Raw genomic sequence first — 21,732 nt, 5'->3', positions numbered from 1 at the left:
GATGCGATAAGAAACTACGCCTAATAAGTATTTATACAGTGAGTGACAAACAAAAAAGTCAAAACATCATAATGATCGTTAATTCGTCACGGCTTTGTATCTAAAATGTTTGTCTTATTTCAGCAGAAAGTACAAGTATCAGATCGAACAAACTTTCGCCACTAACTTTGCAATATTCGAAACCACCATCAAAGACTTAGATCTTCTGCGCATTCCACATGCCATGTGGCTTTCTCCTATCATCAAAATAACTTAATCTTACTATTTCCTTCCACCACGTGAAATACAGAGACGAATATTAACTTCTTAGCACGGTGGATAAACTTTACACCCAGCGATATACTCCTGAAAAAAACCTGCCTAGGTGGAGAATCGAACCTACGACCTCCCTCGTGAGGATCAAGAACGCTACCTCTTCTCCAGGTAGTTCATGTTAAAATTTACTACTTCCAGGGGGGAAGAAGCATCTGGGAGATTGCAGATTGCACTTTAAAGTAAAATTAGTCATAATATTAAATGAAATTATACTCTGGTATATACGCGAAGTAGGACTGTATGTATTTTCGGATGCTGGCCGACTTCAATATCGTAGAAGGCCCACTCTGAAAGGAGATGAATTGGTTGATTTGGTGTTTTAAGTACACTTTATGCACAGTAAGGCTAATCGGGATTGGACCTACAGTTTGAAGTAGGACCCGAACCACTATGTGCCTTCACCGGAAAGGAGATGAATGATTTATAAAGAAAAACCTTGATATATATTTTATGTAAACTTGAAGTGAACAAAGAAATCTACATTATCCCCTTGGCTTCAGTGGTTTCAACCACCAAGCAACTGGCTTCATCGACTTTATTAGACTACTTACTCTCTTGTAATTTATGAAAAAATCAAGCTTTGATTTTCACAGAAAAAATTATTTTATAATTTTTTTTACTATTTTTAGGCCATTTTATAGGCATCTTTTGATTTTTTTTTAGGTCACCAACTTCCGATCATTAGTCATCATGTTTAATCCTACAAGCATTCCTCAGCTATCCTAAAGACTGCAGCAAACACCTAAAACTTCCCACTTCACACTACACTACACCACAACAGAAATATGTATGTCTTCATCCATCGAATCGAGTGCATGAAATAACGTGAACCGTGTGGTGTAGGGGGCATCGTGTTTGCTTGCGGAATGGAAGGTCGTGGGTTCAAACCTTCTTCTTTGCAAAATCTTTTTTGGAAAGTAAACGGCTTTCGACGAGAATGCTTATCTACGTTTCTTGGATATTTTCATTGATATTTATGCAAGTTACGTCCAGCATTTCCGGATGCAGAAACATGCATGATGTAAAGTCTGAGGTGGGTAGTTTCAAACGTTGAATATAGCATAATATCTGTGGTTGTATCATTTGAAAGTCCGACGTATATTTTAGGTCCGCAGTGAAGAGCACAAACAAAGAACATCGTATTTGTGTGTATGATAGTATGTGTGTGTGTTGTTGTTGTTGTTTTAAGTCTACTTTATGCACAGATAGGCTAATCGGACTGGACCTACAGTTTAAACAGGAATCCGAACCACTGTGCAATGAGCCTCCACCTGATACAAAACCCGGGACACATTGAGTACAACATCCTGTTTAAGAACATATATTTATGACATAAATATTTAATGTGTGTTAACTTATGGCAGCTGAATGAATAGAAAGGTCTTTGCTAAAACACTGCCAATCACTGAAAAATCAAGAAGTTGAGTAGAAACGTTCCCGAGGTATGCATCGCATAAATATTTACAGTGATTTAATATAATCTTATATTACATTATTACAACACTTCGTACTCGGTAAATAACAATAAAAAAAAATAATCAGGAGTGGGTGAGATTTGAACCTACGATGTTCTTGACCTAAAAGTGTAACAAGACGACCATCTAAACAACTCCTCCAGGAGATTACTAACGTGAAACTCTGTAAAACAAGTTTTAACTCCGTTGAAAGAACATTTTGCCGGAGTTCCGTACAATTTTTCGCCACAGGTAAGGTAAAAGACGCACTTTGTAGAATCGTCCGGTATTGTGCAATTTTCTTTACTGTAATTTTGCCTAAAATCGAGAGAAATTTGCTTCATTGCATTGAAATGTTGTGTCAGTTCTCTCCAGGTGGTGGAGAACCAGATCAGTGTTTCCATCTGCACATAAATTCCCCTTTTTTCAATTTCAGAACGAATACTCTTAAAAATATATCAATATTCGTATTTCCAATTTACGATTGTTGTTTAATTACGTATTATATTACTGGTTTAGGGATTCTAACTTCATGGAATTTGAAAGAATTAAAGAAATTCACAAGAAACACTGTTGCTAAGTTGGATACCATTTGTGGACTCTGAAGCGCTATGTTGCCAAATTTACGAATTCAGGACTTGAATTTTTCAGGGCGGTCAATTAAGATGTTGCGAAGAGTACGTACTGGTCTAGAAATTTTTATTGGGGAAGGGGCACATCACATACTGTTAGCATGCGTCCGCAGTTTCAAATAGATCCTTACCGATTGGATTATTTGTGCTATTCTGGAACGGATATGCGTCAAAGATTATATTTTATGTTGCTCAATTTTTATTTTGTACTTTGGAATATGACGATACCATCACTTTTCGTAATAATTATAATACTTACAAACTTACTCATAATAAATACTTATACTGTTGTGTAATAAACAAGATTTACGTTTTTAAACTTCAGCTCCGTTTTCTTCATGGCGGAAATGCATGGTTCCTAGGCAGAGGCGCAAACTTAAAATAAATTGGTGTGGTGAGGCAAAGTTCGATATCAACAATATTATATATATAATAGCTGTCCCTCGATGTGAATTTAAGGGGGAGCAGAAAGTGCCTCCCCCCAAGTCGGCGCCTATGTTCCTAGGAGTAAACGATATTAATTTGTCGGCATCACGATATAAAGAAGTGACTTACCAACATCACAGTTGATATAAAGAAGTGACACAAATATCACAGTTGGTGAACTCAATGTATGCCTTCGACAACATTTCGCGATGCTGTGGTTCTAGAACGAAGTAATTAAATATTGACATCCGGATTGTTACCCTAAATCCCAACCCTGCTTGGAAACTGTTCTTCCCCCCTCCCCCTTGTGTTGGCGGCTTCCGTGCTCTAGTGATTGGCCCACAGAGTACTGCATGAAGATGAATGAGGGGAAATCGCACTTCTGGTTGCTAATTTTTGGTGGGTGGAACAACATAATTCTGATGCTTTAAGAGTAGTTACTGGGGCTCCTCCCTTCCACTGGAATGTTTTCAAATATATTGAGTTAGTGTAATGTTGGAATCCTGAGTAAGGTTTGCATTTGTTACCGTGCTTGTTTATCATCAGTTTCGTCATACCTCATTGTCGCGATCAAGCAAGATAGGTAAGAAAGCGACGTAAGAAGATAAAAAAACAGAAAGAAACTTAATTTATTTGAAATCCAATGTAACAGTTTTCTGGCTACCAACTATTTTCTTCTCGAATTCATATACGTGTGGCGGAGTGGTTAGAACATCGCGCTACGACGCCAGGGGTCCCGGGTTCGAATCCCGACCTGGGCATGGATGTTTGTGAGTGTCCATCAATTTCATCATATTATCACTCATCCTCATCTTCGCAAATTAGCCAATACTGGCACAAAATCGAAGTAAAATAAAACAAATCAATCATTCAATCGTATCATACATGTGTGTATAATTCAGAAACGAACTTACGTCCCTACTTGGGATTCCGGTTGCATTATCCAATGTATATCCTTTAAGGAGGAGTATAGTTTTTAAACCGAGCATGCACTGGCCTAATTTCTTACTTGCCAATTTCCTCTCGACGTCACCGAGTGCTTGCACAATCATATGCGTGGTACGCGGCTCCCATCTGAAGTAACTTTTCCAGTGGCCCTCGGTGTGGGCGAATGGTGAGAGGTGAATCGCTTATTTCGAACTTCATTGCCACTTCCCCCGAACGGGCAAGTGTTGCTGTGCAAGCCTTTCTACCTTGGGAAGCACTCCACGTTGCTTGTCCACGTCTTGCTGGTAACCGTGACGTTACCTTTCGTTTCTTTGTTTTTTACCATTTCCTTGCAAACGGGATGGAAGGTGTAGCATCGCTGAAATATCGTGGCGATATACATACATCGTCGCAGAGTGAGTCATTGGAATATCCGGATTAGGACTTTCGACCTTTTCAAATCCTTTTTCATGCTAATTCAAGTTTCAAATGCGCTGTGCAAAGGGTTTGGTCAAGATCCATTGTTGTTAACCCGGCAGGACGCGCGCTGGGTAAATATTACGCACAAGCAAAATTGCTTCTGAAGTCCGAATTATGCTTGTTTTAAAGCTTGTAAATACCTTCATTGATTAAACAAATGTTGATTACGTTTGAACATTTTTATAGGATTTCGGAAGGGTTACAGCTGAGAAAAAAGTCGGCAAGACACGCGTTCTTCATCGGGACCCTCAAGCAAAATTAATTCTTAAATCCGAATTATAATTGTTTTAAATCGTTTAAATTATTTTATTGTATTACACGATTGATACAAATGAGAAATTCAACTCTTGTAAATGAAGAAGTAAGGAAAGTTCTGGGCAACTAAGAACTCAATAATATGAGCCGGTTGTTAGGCTTAGCAGAGTAGGTACCTGGGCATTTCCTTAAAACGTAACTCACATGTCGATTTGTATTTTGCAACCCCAGGGCCAGGGAAGTGTAAAGGCGGCCGGAGCGTGGTGCTGATCACATCACCTCCAAGAGGGTCGAGATCGATAATGTGTGGGACCCTTCCCCAACATGCCCCGTACTTTGTGCACGGGAACTTTTTTTTTTACTTTACGTCCTCATCTTCGCGATTAGCCAAAAGTCGCAGAAAAGCGAAGTAAAATAAACCAAATCAATCAACCCATCATACTCATCGCGATTAGCCAAAAGTGGCAGAAAAGCGAAGTAGAATACAATGTAATTTAACAAACTACTTCAGCAAGAAACCGTAAAGTTGTTTGTTCATCCACGCATTTTAGTTCAGTCCAAGGAATATTTCTAATGCAAGCAGCAATTTTTCAAGCCGACGTTTCGTAAGTACATCTTCTCTTAACTGCATACGCTCTTCAGTTGTTACTCTATCAAGAAAATGACTGCCACCAGGATATCGTGAAGCATATTTTATATAAAACGCATTAGGTTTTACCATTGTGGTTGTTTTTTCTTTGACGAGCGGCAAGCAGTCTGTTGTGCAAGTTCGTTTGAGCTGTTAGTAAAAGAAGCGGTGACGTAAGGTAGATAAGTTTTAAATAACACCAGTTTCCGCCTACGGGCTGGGAAGTAACGTGTCTGTGAGTGGGAGACATATGTAAGATAATGAATCGTACATTTCAGTCTGTGTGCACGTGTTATGGTGAAAATAAAGGTAGCCAGTCTTCAATTTAATTAGTAAACGTACTAAAGCGTGGCAAGTACATATTAGAACGCTAATCTGAAATCCGCCGTTCCGATTTGGAGCTGCGTTTACAACTTCAAGATCTTTGTTTTAGGTCCACTTTTTGCTCGGATAGGTTAATCGGGAATGGACTTACATTTTAAAGAGGGATTCGAATCGCTATGTAATGTGCCTCTACATCAAACCCAGAGCTCCTTTATTACCAAGCGACACCTTTATTACCAAGCGACACCTGTACCCCCCCATTATCAACATGCTCAATAGATGTGATCTATATGAGTTTTTAATTCAAATTTGTGCACAGATAGGCGAATTGGGACTGGACCTACAGTTTAAAGTGGGATCCGAACCACTGTGTTCCCCCACCAAGTATCGAACCTGGGACCTCTTGGTTACAAGGCGACGCTGAATAAAAGAAAGGAGCAGGACTAGCCCAGATCTCTCTCTCTCGTGTAATAATTGCCTATTATAGCTTGTCAGTGTATCCATAATTTCTAGGATTATTGGGAACAATACAAGATTGTGTAAATGTGGAGCTTATTTCAGAAACTACACCAGCACTGTTCTCAGAATGCTATCCTCCAGTGCCTTTGCACAAGTGGATACATGTATTTCATATTTTCAATTATTAATCTGATAGAAGTTTATGTCGCCACCAAGGGTCGTAGCTTGTAATCCAGGCTTTGGCCTAGCCATTCCTTTGTGACTGTCGCTTAATCAGTTTTATCTAATCATCATTCATCTTGGGCCTTCCCGATGGCACAGTTGTAGCATCGTTGCCTTGTAATCAAGGGGTCCCAGGTTTGATACCTGGTGGAGGCACAAGTGGTTCGGATCCCACTTTAAACTGTAGGTCCAGTGCCAATTAGCCTTACTGTGTATAAAATGGACTTAAAACATCAAATCAAATCAAATCATCATTCATCTTCACCATCGTGATTAGCCAGAAGTGGATGAAATGTGATGCAAAGTAGGAAGATACAAAATATAAATGCAGTTGTTACAAGCTTGAGTTTTGTGTTTTTAAATCCACGTTATGCACAGAAAGGCTAATCGGGACTGGACCTACAGTTTAAAGTGAAGTCAGAACCACTATGTACCTCCACAGGGTATCAAACTCGGGACCCCTTGATTACAAGGCGACAATGCTACCATTGTGCCATCGGGAGGCCCTGTTATAACCTTCAGATATTGATAATTGACAGGTAAACACATGACAAACTTTGCCTATTAGTTTGCTCATGTGATAGTCATTTCTGCACATGTTTAGGACCAATATGATAGTCAGAAGACTTAAATGTATGTGCGAGAGATATGAGTCAACAACATCTGCACACAAGATCTTCCACATTCTCACTAAACCTTTATAATAGACAAGTGAAAAATGGTTGGAGATGACTTTTGGATTATTGATTTTTATGTATCAGATGCGTCAGAAAGTGGAAATTTGATTAGTTTTTTCTGTTAATTTAATTATAGTCATGCATCATTAGGTAAGATGTGTTTCAGGCATAGTGTATTTATATTTTAAATAGCGATAAAATTAATGCCAATCTAGTTTATTCCATCATTTGACAATGTCCTAATTCTTTTGAATTTAGCCAGCTAATTATCACATAATTTTTCTTCTGCATTCCCCAGTTTCAACACCAGGAAAGTTATAATATTGGAGGGAGTTAAGATGTAATAATAACCATTCCTTGAGTGCTGGAGATCTTAAATTTAAATATTCCATTGTAAGGTAAAAGGTAAAGTTCGTTGTGCACATAGCTCCGTGCCATGAAGGGACATTTTAGAGGATGTGGCTGTAGGGCAACACCCATTCTCGATCTCGGCCATTTTGGAGGTGATGTGATCAGCACCACGATTTTGCCCCTTTAGCCCCAAGGTTTGCCTCCCCCACCCAGGTACCCACTGATTTGAGGCTGGGCAAGCCCCAAAGCCGCTCTATGCAGGACAAGGCCGGAAAAATTCCTTAGATCAAACCCAGGTCTCCTACTGACTAGACCACCGCAGCATGAAAGTGTTACATTATGTTAACTTTAATAGTGATCTGCATACTGGAACTTGAAGTACTTAAAACTTTCACCTTCAGATAGGGTTATGGCTACCTGGCATCCCAATTTAGTGAGGATAGTTGTTTAGTTTTAATCCCTGTCTGATTACAATCGAAATGTCTCGATGTCCAGGTTTTGTCAGTACATATTCAGGCATGATCTTTCTCATCTCTCTCTCTCTCTCTTTTGTTGGGAGGAAAAATTGATTACTTTTACTATTGATTACTTTTACTATTGATTACTTTTACTGTCTGTTACTACAATTTCATTTTCCTTTCTTCACTTCAAAAGTCTCAGAAATTCTAAAAAAAAACCTTTGTCGTCTTTGAAAATGGAAAATTATACATTTTCTTTCAGCAGAAGAGTTTAGTCTGAACAGCTTATTTATTTGTAACTTCAGAACACCATCAAAAAGTTCCAGGTTTAAGTCCTGACCCGGATGAGAATATTATTGTTGTTTTTTGCTCACCAATTCCATCTGATCATTCATCCTTATTACCATATATAGACAAATTAGTTCAAATTTACAACAGTGAAGGACAAAGGAAGAATTATTGATTACAATAATACTGGTTGGGCCATTATAACCTCTTCCTATAATCCGATGTCTCCTATTTCACACCACAGATTGGCTATTTTGGTAGTTCCAGGCTGCCAGAGAGGTATTCATTCACATTTCCAAATACTGACCTCCAATTTCCTCAATGTACGTGGTCAGTAAATATGTTCAGCATGAAACAGATCCTAGTGTATATTTGAATGCACCTTGTCACATATGCCGACCTCCATGGCAGAGTGATTAGCACAGCATGATACGTCCTCAAGGGTCCCTGTTTTGAATCCCAGCCTGGGCATGTGAGTGTCCCTTCATCAAATTCACCATATCATCCTCATCTTTGCGATTAGACGAAAGTGGCAGAAAAGTGAAGTAAATATACCAAATCAAACCTTGTCACACACAAAATCAATATTTGTATATTTAAGCTGGTGACCTACATGTGATCTGTAAGAAAATCCACTTTAGTTGCTCTTATCTTTTCTTTTTCTTTTTTTAAAATTTATTTAACGCGATACTAATTGCATGCATTGTATTTCAGCTGCACCTCAGGTAGTATTAACCGTCCAGCAAAGGATCATTGGAGGTCATCGTCCTTCACCTCCTCTGTCTTCGCCTACAGCACATAGCCGTCCACTTCATCACCATCACTCGGCACCATCCAGGAGTACAGAACGAATCACTGGACCTCAGCCAGTAGATGTAAGTTTTCTTCATTCAGTTATGTATCTATTATTAGCATCATCTTAATTTATTTAAGAGATTTATTTTTAATTTTCTTTTTTTAGAAACAAGCATCATACACCAATTGAAGCATGTTTTATACATGCATCATTATCATTTTACAAACTTGCTAAAAATCATTGGTGAAGTACATTTAATTCTCATTCGACATGGACACAGGGTTGCCAGGCATTTCAGATTTAAGCAAGAGTCCCTTATTTAAATAATGTGTCCCACATCCTGTGAAAATATTTCCCGGGATGTCAATTCTCCTATATCTGAAAACTACAATTTTTCTCATCTGTATCCATGTTTCTGAATGCCTAGATCATCAACTTCTCTTTCACCAATGGCAGTGCATTGTGGAACATATTTATTCCAGTTCCACTTCCCCACCTATGTGTAACTATTACCTCCCTTGCACTCTTTCTACTTTCTTCCAAGGGAGCATAGTGCTGCTATAAGATCTGTTCAAAATGTTCCAATATGACTGATAATTTAAACTTCTGATACAAAGAAGGCAAAACAAAACGACTGTGTGTATTTTGCAAATCATGGATGGAAGATTTTCACGTGTGGTTGAGGTGTAGTGCTAATAAACACAAAGAAGGTTGGAAATACTGCAACAAAGATTCTTCATTAGCACATGGGGGTTGCGGTGATATAATGCAACATGCTCTAAGAATTGAGTTCAAGAGTAACAAAATGTATTCTTTATCTAAAACATATGTTAGTAGAATTTTCATAAGAAAGGACTGTTCTGGAGATGAAAAATACTGTGCTTTTCTTATATTGTCCCTTACTGTGCTTTTCTTATATTGTCCCTTACTGTGCTTTTCTTATATTGTCCCTTAGTTTCAACTTGTGATTGCATCCTGTATTTTCATCTTGACAACCTGGCAACCTTGCTTGGACATGAGTGTCCATTGTAAGCATCGATTTTGTCCTCTTTGTGGCAATTAGGAAAAAAAGAAGAAAGAGACATAGAATAAGAAAAATGCAAATAAAATACATGTCAGTTAGAAATCATAAGTGTTTTTTTACAATACTGTTGTTTTGGCAGGTGTTTTTATCTCCTAGTTTTGCATTTAGAGAGGGAGAGGCCAAATTGTGTCCGTAACACATGCAAACCATGGTAGAAGAATGGATACTATATGCATGTGTCTACCATGAATATTTCACTGTATTTGCGTTGGTTTGGTGTTAGGTAATTTTTTTCAGCACCTGAGAACAGAAGGAAAATATGAAATTATTATTTAATTGCAGCATGAAAAGCTTGTTCAGTTGGAGAACCAGCGTTTGAATACCTTTCGCCTTATGCTAGAAAAGGAACAACGGTATGTTGATGCCCTCCGTAGTGAACTAGCCAAGAACAACAATCCAAAGGCCCAGCAGGAGCTTGTAGGGGCGGAACGAAGAGTCCGCACCCTGCAGGAGCAACTTCGTAACCTCACTGCAAATTCGGATCACGAGGTAAGTTAAAGGACTGTTGAGGAGGTAGGTGTCTGCGTATGAATGGCTGAGGAACATTGATATGATTGTGGAAGGGTGGACATGTCATTTTATTATCACATTAATCTTTTGAGATGCTAACCTGTCAGTTGGCAGAAGTAATACTTATTTAATGCAACACTTGGAAATTTCCTTCATCGTTAATTGATGCACTATTCAGCAAAGAATAAGGAGTAGTTACTCCACCATTTGCATGAACCTTACCAAATTCTTAAATGTTACTTTACAAGTTGCTGTTTCCAGATCTGAATAATTCATAATGCAAACTGTCATAATTGACAGTGAAGAATAAGAAATACTATAATTTTATGTACTACACTGTTTTAATTTATGTAATCATACAACACAAAGAATTAAAATGCTCAGAACTAGATGAAAAATGTTTTCCACTGAAACTTTCCATTTTCATCTCGAGAGGCTTGGAGGAAGTTTGCGAATCATTTTATTAGTGTTGTCAGTATTGTAGTACTGTTTATTTACAGTACTGCATTAGAGTACATCTCTAGATATAAATTATATCAGATTCCTTGCTCATTTAGGTTAATTATGTTGTTGAAGTGACGAAGTGCACGAAAGAACAACTATAAGAAAGACCTTTTATCCAGGATTCAGAGTCAGGACCCCAAGCTTCAGTGTTACATCAGAACCACTACTTGACGGGGCCTGGCAGGACTAAACGTACTCTAAGATTACACTATGATAGAATACAGTTAGATTGCAAATTTACAGCTTGAAACTGCTACTGCAGTTCAGAGAAGTCTATTTGGTCGTCTCTTTGCATATAAAATTTTCATCTTTAACCACACTGTGATAGTAAGCATGAGAGTGGCACTTTTTCCATTGTGTTAATGAAAGCTGGCATGCCTTAGTTGCATGCGATGTTTCAAATACGAGTTCTAATATGGGGTTTTCCAATAATATGGAGGAGGAAAACATACATCCAGTAAGAAAAGTTGGAATATCTTTATTTTCAAGATAGATTAAGATCAATTACAAGTAGATATGAAAGACAATGTCAGAGAAATGGCTATCACAGCTTCTTTGTCATGATGGCACTTTTTTGTCTAGATTTCTGATGACATTCTCACTTAATCACAGCTCAATCTTGCCAATGATGCATTTGAGCTCATCAGTAGTTGTCTGATTGTTAGCGTACACCCTTTCTTTCACGTAGCCACAAAGAAAACAACCCAGTTTACCTTTCAGGTGCTTATGCATACCTAAAGAGAAATGTGTTTGGCAAAATTGCATTCTTCACACAACATGAATTACCGCAATATGTTTTTAACCATATGCACACGTTAATCCATTGTTTCATAATGTGCCTACACTTGCTATGCCTACAGTTGATAAACACCATATTGAAACAGTGTTGCAACATGGCAACCATAACTTGAAAGTATCTGGTAGCTCCGATTGGAAAAACCTATACAAATGAGGATTTAGTTCCCTTTTTTTTGCCTCACTCAGTCTTGCAAGATCTAAGGATCTGTGCCATCATGACCTCATTAATCAAGTCAGTCAATGTCTGAGAGAGAGTCTCAAGTAACTGTTGAGAAATCTTAAAAGTGAAATTTTTGACCAGGCTTCGAACGTAGTGAGTATAGTTTGCCAGGAAATGGTAATTATTGGGCAAAGCGTCATTTATCGGGTCTCTTCAACCAATGAAGTTAATATATACCAAAGTACACTGTTATATGAATGAAAAACAAAATATTCAGTTTGTCTCCATCAAGTCAGCATGCTTGCTTTATTGAAGGCAGCAATTTCTGCAATCCTCAGTTTAAAGATCTGTTTCCTCCTTCAATCTAACCTCATTAAAACTCTTCATGTTTGCCTATTGTCTGGGCAATAATATTTTTTTGTAATTAGAAAATTTATGAGGTAAAGTCATTAAATAACATGAATTTCATTAACAACTTTTTTAAATGGTACATACAGAAATTTTGTCTTCATAATTTATAGGATATGTTGGTATAGAAAATTCAGCATTGAATGTTTTGATGTGTGTGTTTTATGGTCCAAATAATATGCATTTGACTGTGCTAATGGTACAACTTGGGCATACATGTAAGGCATATAATTGATTTGTATTTCCATTTGCCAAGCTCTTCATGATCATACTTCATTTTTCATATTTAACATTGGTTCTTGGTATTAACATTTTTACTTAATTCTTCCATGAATGTCTGCTTTTGGAGCTTATTTTTACCACTTAATCATCTTTTTGCAGATTGAAAGAAAATGTCTTGAGCTTAATAACTGTACCTCTTTCTTGGCTGTGAATGTGGTTTATGGTGAACTTGTGATGGATTGACAATCTAACAATTGCTTCTTTTCTCTTACAGTATTCCCCTCCCTGTTTCCCCAATTCCAATAAGTCCGTGCTTTCGTTAGATAGACAGCCTAAGTTACAAAAGCTTTGCCAAACACCTCCTCCCTTGCCATCTCGAAACAAACACCTTGTGACACAGATTTCTGCACCGTCATTGCCCTGTGGAGCCCCTCCCCTGCCTCCTAGACAATCTACCCAATTCTGCTCTCACTTATATTATACTGAAGGTGTTGATAGTGGCGTCCCATTAATACAGAGTCTAGAAAACCTCCATAAACTGCCTACATCACCGACTAACCATTACGTAAGTAACGCTCATCTCTACCATGTTGAGCTTTCTTCTGTGTGCTTTTGATTCTGTGTTTCATGGTGCTTAAGCTTTCTTTGATTTTGCATGCTGCATTTATGTTGTACATAGTGCAAGTGGCTTGGAACATTTTGCTTAATCTTAAATTAAATTAGGAAATCTTAAGCACTGGTAGTTATTATTATCATTATACTTTTTACACAAATATTCACTTCATTCCTTCACTGTAAGTATGTTGAGATTCATTAATAATAAATTGCATAAGGGACATTCCATTGTCAGGGGTGCGGCACGCGGACTACATTTTTTATATTAAGGTAGCTATTCTACTGATAGTTAAGCAACATTTTTCATACAGTTTCTGTGCAATGCAACGTGAAACTTAACGCTCAACTGGACCTTTGGCACCTGAATATTCCAAAATATGAAAAATTACATCAGCTTAGAATTGCTTCTAGAGTCGTTTTCACGTTCAGAAGACACAACGGCGCTTATGGAGAAACCGCACAGTGTTGCCAATACAGCGCTAGCTCATGTCGCCGGGAAATGATGACCTTTCTTCACAATGAAGGTGTTACATATTTTGTATATATAATGATAATTATATATAATTATTAATATTATACTGTGAACGTTACAGTTACCCTTTTTACTATGATCCATTGCGATCACTACACACGCGAGCGTAATGCACGAATATGACAGTTCAGAAATCACTTAAAAAAGTAAAAATCACTGAGAGCTCACACAACTGAAAACACTTTTTCGGGAGAGGGAAAAAGTCTAAACAGACCAAAGCAGATCTCTCACTCAAATAAGGGGAACCTGGCACATGGGTTAGATTAAGTTGCAACCCAAACAAACAAATGAGTTATGGCCCACGTGAACTGATATGACGTGAATGACTCAAGCAAGGCATGTCATATTTCTATCTTGAAGCCCCATATTTTGTCACGTGTTGGAAAGCCTTTCATAGGTTAATATGGTGTGTATGAATTTATGTGTACGTTGGAAACTGAAAGGTGATCTTCATTTCAGTATTAATGTCGACAGTAATGTAAACGAAAACAACGTGTATTTGCGACAGCACTAATGTTGCTCACAACAGCAGCATTGGAAATAATTGTCAATTATTAAATTTAAGTAATTTCAATTCTATTATAACAAACTGCATGAAGTTCATATTTTTACTGAATGGAAATAAAATAACAACTGGAAAACTTGGTGGTGATTAGCCGGAATGCTGCGGTGTGTCGGCTCAAGATGGCCAGACAACGTCTCCTTACTTCGCGCGCGGTTCGGCTTAAAAAGAAACTCCAAATGCATGGAAGTAATATTTTTTGGAACCTTTGAGTGGTTATAAAAAATAATTTCATTATTTTCCCCACAACTTTGTCGCTGGAAGTTTTTACTTGGAATTACAGAACAAAAAATGGCCAGCGACGACATTTTCTACTGCACGAATATAAAAAATCTCCACATAATTTATTTGAATATTTTTTAATGCAAATTTGCTTTAAAGTATTGATAAATTCTGAGTACCACCGTCACCTATGACAATTAAAAAACAGTGTCATTTTTTTTCATATTGAAAGCTTCAATTTTACGGTATGTTTCAACGTTAGGAATGAAAACAATGTAAAAATTGTGTTTTCACAGAAAATTTGCGTTTTTAATTTATCTAAAATTATGTAAGCAAGTTACCAGTTTTTTGTGTTCACCATCGTATTCTCTACAAAATTTCCTGCAAAACTGCAGGTACCGATTTTACATAAGCTAAATTTGTAAATCCAGAAATTTCACAACAGCGCGCTCGAATTTCCCATAAGAAAAGCATTGCCCATAAGAGCCCATTGTGTCTTCTGAACGTGAAAACGACTCTAGAGCATTACGTAAGTCTATTAAACTATAGATAATATCTAGACAACAGTGAAAGAAAACTACACAAAAATTCACGTCAATTTTCTATAAGGAATTCTAATCATATGTAATTTTTCATATTTTCGAATATTACAGCGGTTTTTCGAAGGGGGAGGAATTTTTTTTTAAAAATTCACCCATTCGGGTGCCAAAGGTCCAGCCGAGCCTTAACACTGTTCATTATACACCCTTAAAATTTATCTTGTATGTACGCATTGCTTGCATTGTAAAATTATTTCCCTTGTAGTGTACGGTTGTTACGTGTTTTTACCCTAAAAATACTTTCCCAGATTTGTAGCTATAAGTGAACAATTTTATGTCACAGGTGTGACAGGCAAAACACTGCCGCTTCACTTAATATGAAATTTATTTTAATTTCTGTGAATTGTCAAATTATGAAACATAAATTGTTTAAGATAAAGAGACAAGGTAATTGACCTTTGAATATTCTAAAGGAGTTAAGGGGGGAATGTAACAGCTACAGGAGAAATTAATTGTTTTTGGTGTTTCGGGTGGAAAACAATAGAAAACAGAAGTAAATCAAACAGTTAAAACGAACAGTATGTAAAATACCTTCTACCTTGTAACTTAATTATGTATAACACTTAAATTTTTATGCAAATGACAATTTTAGGTTGTTCACTCTCAAGATAGGATAAAGTTACATGTAATGCCCCATAAACAAGTGCAATTTATGTTTTTTCATTGTTGCCTTTGATATAAAATCATGGATGGTATATGTCAATAGTCTGTTGGTATCAGCTGATACTGAAATCATTTAATTGGAATTTTTGCTGATAATTTTGTGGATCTCCAATTTTTATAACTGTAATTTAGTGCAGAAGTATTGCCATTTTAACATTGTTTTCATGCATATAAAGGTATGTAATTCATTTGTAAAGTAACATCTAAATTAGGGCTGAGCTGATACCCGTACCGATGCTGATACTCTTATAATTTCTCACAGATACTGATGCTTGAATATCGTAACACTTAAAAAATGTTCAAAATATTGATTGATACAAGGGAAAATTAAAAAATAAGTTACATCTGACCCATTTTCTTGTATTAAGAGAGAGAAAAATATTACGATTGGTGCCAACACTGTCCAGAATGTTTTTTTGCCACACTCAAAGCAGCTGGTTTAGTATGCAAGTAGTTACTGTGTGAGTAGGGCACGTTGTATTGAGGTGGTATCCAACATGGAGATGCACTCCGTTGTCACAATTTTTGTACACACAAATGCATAATCGAAGTGAAATCTATCACCAAATTGTTGACGTGTATGGTGAGAATGCGATGTCACGCCCCATGATTGCAAAATGGTGCCAGATGTTTGAAGAGGGAAGAACGAACGTGAACGACACTGGGGGGTTGGGCAGCCTGCAACTGAACACTATAAACAACATGGTGGATGTGAATGCAATCATTCTTGCCAACCGCCACATGAAAATTAGAGGTTGCAAGTGAACTGAATGTACCCTACGGTAGTGCATATTTGCTGATTCACGATCAGCTGGTTTATCATGAACTATGTTCTTGCTTGGTGCTGTGCTTGTTACCAACAAATACAAAAATCAACGTCAAGAGGCTGCGCTGTTGCTTCTTCAGCATTATTCTACGGATGGTCCGCAATTCCCAATCAAAATCATAACAGGAGATGGGTCCTGGGTGCACCAATACACTCCCTCTTACGAAATCACAAAACAGTTTTGGCACACAATATTGGTGCAAAGTAAATGGAAAAATCGAATTTTGCATAGTTTCCATGATAGTTAGACTCCCTGAAAGTGTTGCATTTTGCAGAGACTGCGAAAGACAAAAATGCCGAAAAATTATCTGAGGAATTTACTCTGATGCCTGATGAAGCCACCAGACAGGTGGCGAAATTTATTGTGAAAAAAATTTTCGCGGGAAAATGGAAAGTAAACTTATCAGAGTAAATTACCTATCTCCGCATAACCACCAAACAGATATCTTTAGATACAGTGTGAGTAAATAAAATCCAACCAATACTGACACTACTGGCATCTGCCAATACCGATACATCAACATCGATATCAGCTCAGCTCTAGTATAACAGTTGGGCTGAAAAGTTCGTAGGCTAACATAGTAAAAAATATTTTTTTGACAAAATTCGATTTTATTATTCAATATAGTTGCCTTCGAGGGCGATACAACGATTATAGCGGTCATACAATTTTTCGATGCCATTTTTATAGTACGATTTCTCTTTAGTCTCAAAATAGGCCTCAGTTTCGGCGATTACCTCTTCATCAGTGCTAAATTTCTTTCCAGCGAGCATTCTTTTAAGGTCTGCAAACAGTAAAAAGTCACTGGGGGCCAGATCTGGAGAATATGGTAGATGGGGAAGCAATTCGTAGTCTAATTCATATAATTTTGCCATCGTTTTCATTGATTTGTGACACGGTGCATTGTCTTGATGAAACAGCACTTTTTTCTTCTTCAAATGGGGCCATTTTTTCGTGATTTCATCCTTTAAACGCTCCAACAACGCTATGTAATAATCGCTGTTGATGGTCTGGCCCTTTTTGAGGTAATCGATGAACATAATACCATGCGCATCCCAGAATACTGATGCCATAACCTTGCCAGCCGACTGTTGCATCTTTCCACGCTTTGGATTCGGTTCATCACGTGCAGTCCACTCGGCTGACTGTCGATTGGACTCTGGAGTGTAGTTATGGAGCCATGTTTCATCCATTGTAATATATCGACGGAAAAATTCATGTTTATTACGGTTGAATATCGCTAAACATTGCTCCGAATCATCAAAACGTTGTTGCTTTTGATCGATTGTGAGCACGCGTGGCACCCATTTTGCACACAGCTTTCGCATGTTCAAATATTCATGCACAATATGTCCAACACGTTCCTTTGATATTTTTAAAGTCTCAGCTATCTCGATCAACTTCACTTTACGATCATTTAAAATTATTTTGTGGACTTTTTTGATGTTTTCGTCGGTAACAGCCTCTTTGGGGCGTCCACTGCGTGCATCATCTTCGATGCTCATTTCGCCTCGTTTAAATTTAGCAAACCACTTCTCAACGGTTGATTTTCGTGGTGCAGAGTCCAAATAATGTTTATCAAGCCAAGCCTTGGCTTCAACAGTATTTTTTTTCGCCAAAAAGCAATGCTTTATTAACACATGAAATTCTTTTTTATCCATTTTTTCACAATAACAAAAGCTGCTTCACTCACAATGCTATATCTCACGAACTAATTATCCAGCAGCTGTGAAATTTATACACGTATCTTTTGAAGGTTAGTACTAAGTAAAAATCACATGGATTTAATTCTAGTAATGCCATCTATGAGTCAGCCTACGAACTTTTCAGCCCAACTGTTAAATACATATGTACTTTTCCTAAAGCAAAACCTATTCCAGTGGTTGGATGGCAAACATTTAAAGGTAAATTTTATATCAACATAGTATTAATATGGATTCAATTTTTATTTGGTCCATCCTTAATTAGAAAATAGGAGTTTTCAATCTCATGGAATGAGACAACTTGTTTCCGAATGTTAATGATTTCAGTGATGAATGAATGACTGGTGTGATGGTCCCATATGAAAAAGAGGATTCATTCCTGCCAGGTTATAATGATGCCGGTACAAACTACGCACAACAACATAAGAATCATTATTTGTATAAAATGCACGAAGACAAATGCACGTTGCTGCCCCATAAAGCGCTCCATGGCAACTTAATATTAACAATGTTGCCAAGTGTTGCGATCTGTCTCATTTCTCCGTAGTGTGCAAATTGCCCCAGAGGGTGGATTCAAAAACGAAAATATTTCTGAGACACCCCTTACCTTTATATTCATAGAAGCAATAACAGTTGAACACTTGATTATAGAATTACTAGATTAATAAACAATTACCAATATGTGTTCAATGACTGATACCAATAGTACTTATAATGTAAGCTGTCTCATCCATGTACATATCATGTGTCATTTGTGTTTTCATTATACAACTTCATCCATATTCTATTTCTTGAATATGCTGTCAGGGCATGCCAGTCCATAAGTTGACTCAGTCCATTTTGAAGGTAGCAAGTTTGACTTCTTGTTTGACAGTTAGTTTCATTGGTGGGTATTGGGCAAACTTCTTTAACTGTTTTCAAATTTCATGAAATTATGTGATATTGACACCACAAAATTTCATGCCATCTGATTCATAATCTTGTGCATGGATAGTAAGTATTCACTCAATATTCCACAATTTTTTTTTGGTGTATTTATTTATTTATTTCCAAGGTTGAATTTTCTTCTCAATCTATTTTTCTATTTAATGTGAAATACAGGGTGTCTATAAAAGAACTTGGGGAGGGGGGGTTTGAAGCTAAATATTTTATTAAAAACTCAAACTCAGGAAAAAGTAAATACATGGTTTTGAAGGTAATGTTATCAAGTTTTGTTTACAGTTTAGTAAATTTCAATGTGTGCCCTGTTTGTAGTACGGCACACATCCAAGCGATAATCGACTTCTTGCCACGTCCTGGCCAGTATGTCTGGGGTAATGGTTGCCACAGAAGCGATAATTCTTTGCCTTAGATCGTTGACATCTTGAATTTTCTCCTGATAAACCATGTTCTTCACATGTCCCCATAGGAAAAACTCTAAGGGAGTAAGGTCCGGACATCTTGGAGGCCATGGAATAGGCCATTTCCTTCCAAACCACCTGTCGCTGAATCGATTGTTGAGTGCTTCTCGCACACGCAAGCTGAAGTGGGGGGAGCTTCATCTTGCTGATAGCAGACAGGCCACTTCTCCGCCTCAATATCACCCAGCTGAGGAAAAACATAGAGCTCTAGCATGTCACAGTACACATCACCATTGATGTTTTTTTCGGCAAAAATGAAGGGTCCAATAACACGGTCATGCATAAGACCGCACCAAACATTCAACTTGGGCAAGTTACAATGTTCAATGAACTCATGAGCTGGCTGTGAGCCCCAAATGTGACAATTGTGTCTGTTAACAGTACCACTGACATGAAAAGTGGCCTCATCAATAAAAATAACTTTGTTTAGAAAATCATTGTTTTCTTCAATCTTGTTCAGCATAGAAACAGCAAAGTGATCTCTTAGTCTTGTCTGTAGGCTTAATTTCATGTAAAAGGTGTACCTTGTAAGCTGTTAGACGAAGCCTCTTGTGGACCACTTTATGAACAGTCGATCTTGGTATCCGCCCACTGAAGACTGCGTCGTGTCAAGTATTTTTTGGGGCTTTGTACGCACGAAGTGCGAATTCTTTCCACGTCCTCGTCAGAAACGCAACCTACCTGGAGACTTTTATTTTAGAACACTTCCACTTTCTTTAAACACCTTAAACCATTGACGAATGGTTTTGTCCAAAAGCACAACACCACCATACATGCATCGAATGTTCCGCTGTACAGTAATAACAGATCCAGTTTCTACAAGCCATATCACACACTGCGCCTTCTGCTGTGGCATCGCTATTGCACTGAGCTGCACTGACTGGGTTCTGCTGGGCTCAGCCACTTCAAGCTCAATGCTGCACAGCGTTGCCAACCTTTGTTGGAAAAAATTCCAAACAACGTGAATAAAATTGATGAGCTACTGATTTCAAAGTAATTAACTAACCTGAGTTACCTAATACCATTTGTGCGCTATGATTGTTTAAAACCCCGGAGTTCTTTTATAGACACCCTGTATATTAACTAATAATATACACAATTTACACACGTACACATTCAAACAATAGTTCTTACCTGGAATCCTACTTCCAAGCCTTGTTTGATTCAGATTTCATTCTGTTCAAACAATTTTTGATTCTGTGCAGTTTGGAGATACTAGTTTTTCTTGTATGTACGCATTGCTTGCATTATAGAATTATTTTCTTGTAGTTTACGGTTATTACAAGCATAAGAAAACAGTTTTTCTTTGTGACGTTTCAGGAGAACACACGCTCCTTTCATCAGAAAATAAATGTCTGATGAAAGGAGCGTGTGTTCTCCTGAAACGTCACAAAGAAAAACTGTTTTCTTATGCTTGTAATAACCGTAAACTACAAGAAAATAATTGGAGATACTAGATAGAAAGAAAGTTCATTTGCCAAAGTTGGGCAATTTCAAACGATGATAAAATCATTTCTTCTAAAATTCCTCTAGTTTAATAGCAGATGCTTCTGCATGATAGGTAGGTTGCATATACTGTACTTACCTAAATTGCACAGATGGAAAAATAACTAAGCTAATCTATTCAAATCAATTCACTATTCATTTTTCTACATAGTATTGGGAGAAGTGAATAGTGAATTCACCCTCCTAATTAATGCGAAGTTCCATATCAAGAGTTCTGAAGTGGCAATGACTGCTTTCCTACATTGTCCTTTTTCATTACTTATTGATAATTAGTGTTTTGGTAGTTTGGTAAGTTATGGATGCAGGTGTTTATTCATGTCATGCATTTCCTTTTCAGGTGTCAATTCTTTCGTCCACTTCAATTCAGACACATCAACGCACAAAGTCCAGTCCAGACCCTCTGAACATGCAACATGTTGCTGTCTCGGATGGTACGTACATGCTGTACTGTTACAAAAGCTTAGTCATGTGTTTTTGGTTGTCATTATTTGTTTTGTCAACCATGATTCTTTATCCAAAATAGAAGAGGGAGAAGTGAGCAATTTAAGTAACACAAGGGAAGAGTATGAATATATGTATCACAAAGATGCTTCCTAGGGTTTGTTATTGTTACTGTAAGGGAGAATTTACACCAAAGCGACACCTGTCACTTGCAAACAAGCCAATCAGCAACAATATTGCACACCCTTGAGGCATGATAGGCCACACAAGGCTGCGTTTGACTG

The 21,732-nt window shown here is 37.5% G+C and overlaps 1 protein-coding gene across 9 annotated transcripts in view; it reads left to right on the top strand.

The window, feature by feature from the left end:
• RhoGEF2 (Rho guanine nucleotide exchange factor 2) overlaps positions 1 to 21,732 on the top strand; it is a 291,915-nt gene that overhangs the window by 29,415 nt on the left and 240,768 nt on the right. For 8 of the 9 annotated variants that reach the window (XM_083111359.1, XM_083111363.1, XM_083111364.1 and 5 more), the window contains 4 exons: positions 8,611 to 8,771; positions 10,059 to 10,265; positions 12,653 to 12,943; positions 21,345 to 21,438. In XM_083111359.1, coding sequence (XP_082967485.1) covers positions 8,611 to 8,771; positions 10,059 to 10,265; positions 12,653 to 12,943; positions 21,345 to 21,438 — 753 coding nt within the window. The remainder of the gene's footprint in view (positions 1 to 8,610; positions 8,772 to 10,058; positions 10,266 to 12,652; positions 12,944 to 21,344; positions 21,439 to 21,732) is intronic. The other variant, XM_083111366.1, reaches the window with a different exon arrangement.

Source organism: Lepisma saccharinum, chromosome 25, assembly GCF_977018435.1.
Source record: "Lepisma saccharinum chromosome 25, izLepSacc3.1, whole genome shotgun sequence".
In the NCBI taxonomy this organism is placed as follows: domain Eukaryota; kingdom Metazoa; phylum Arthropoda; class Insecta; order Zygentoma; family Lepismatidae; genus Lepisma; species Lepisma saccharinum.
The sequence above is the reverse complement of the archived record's forward strand: the minus strand, read 5'-3'. Positions and strand labels throughout refer to the sequence as shown.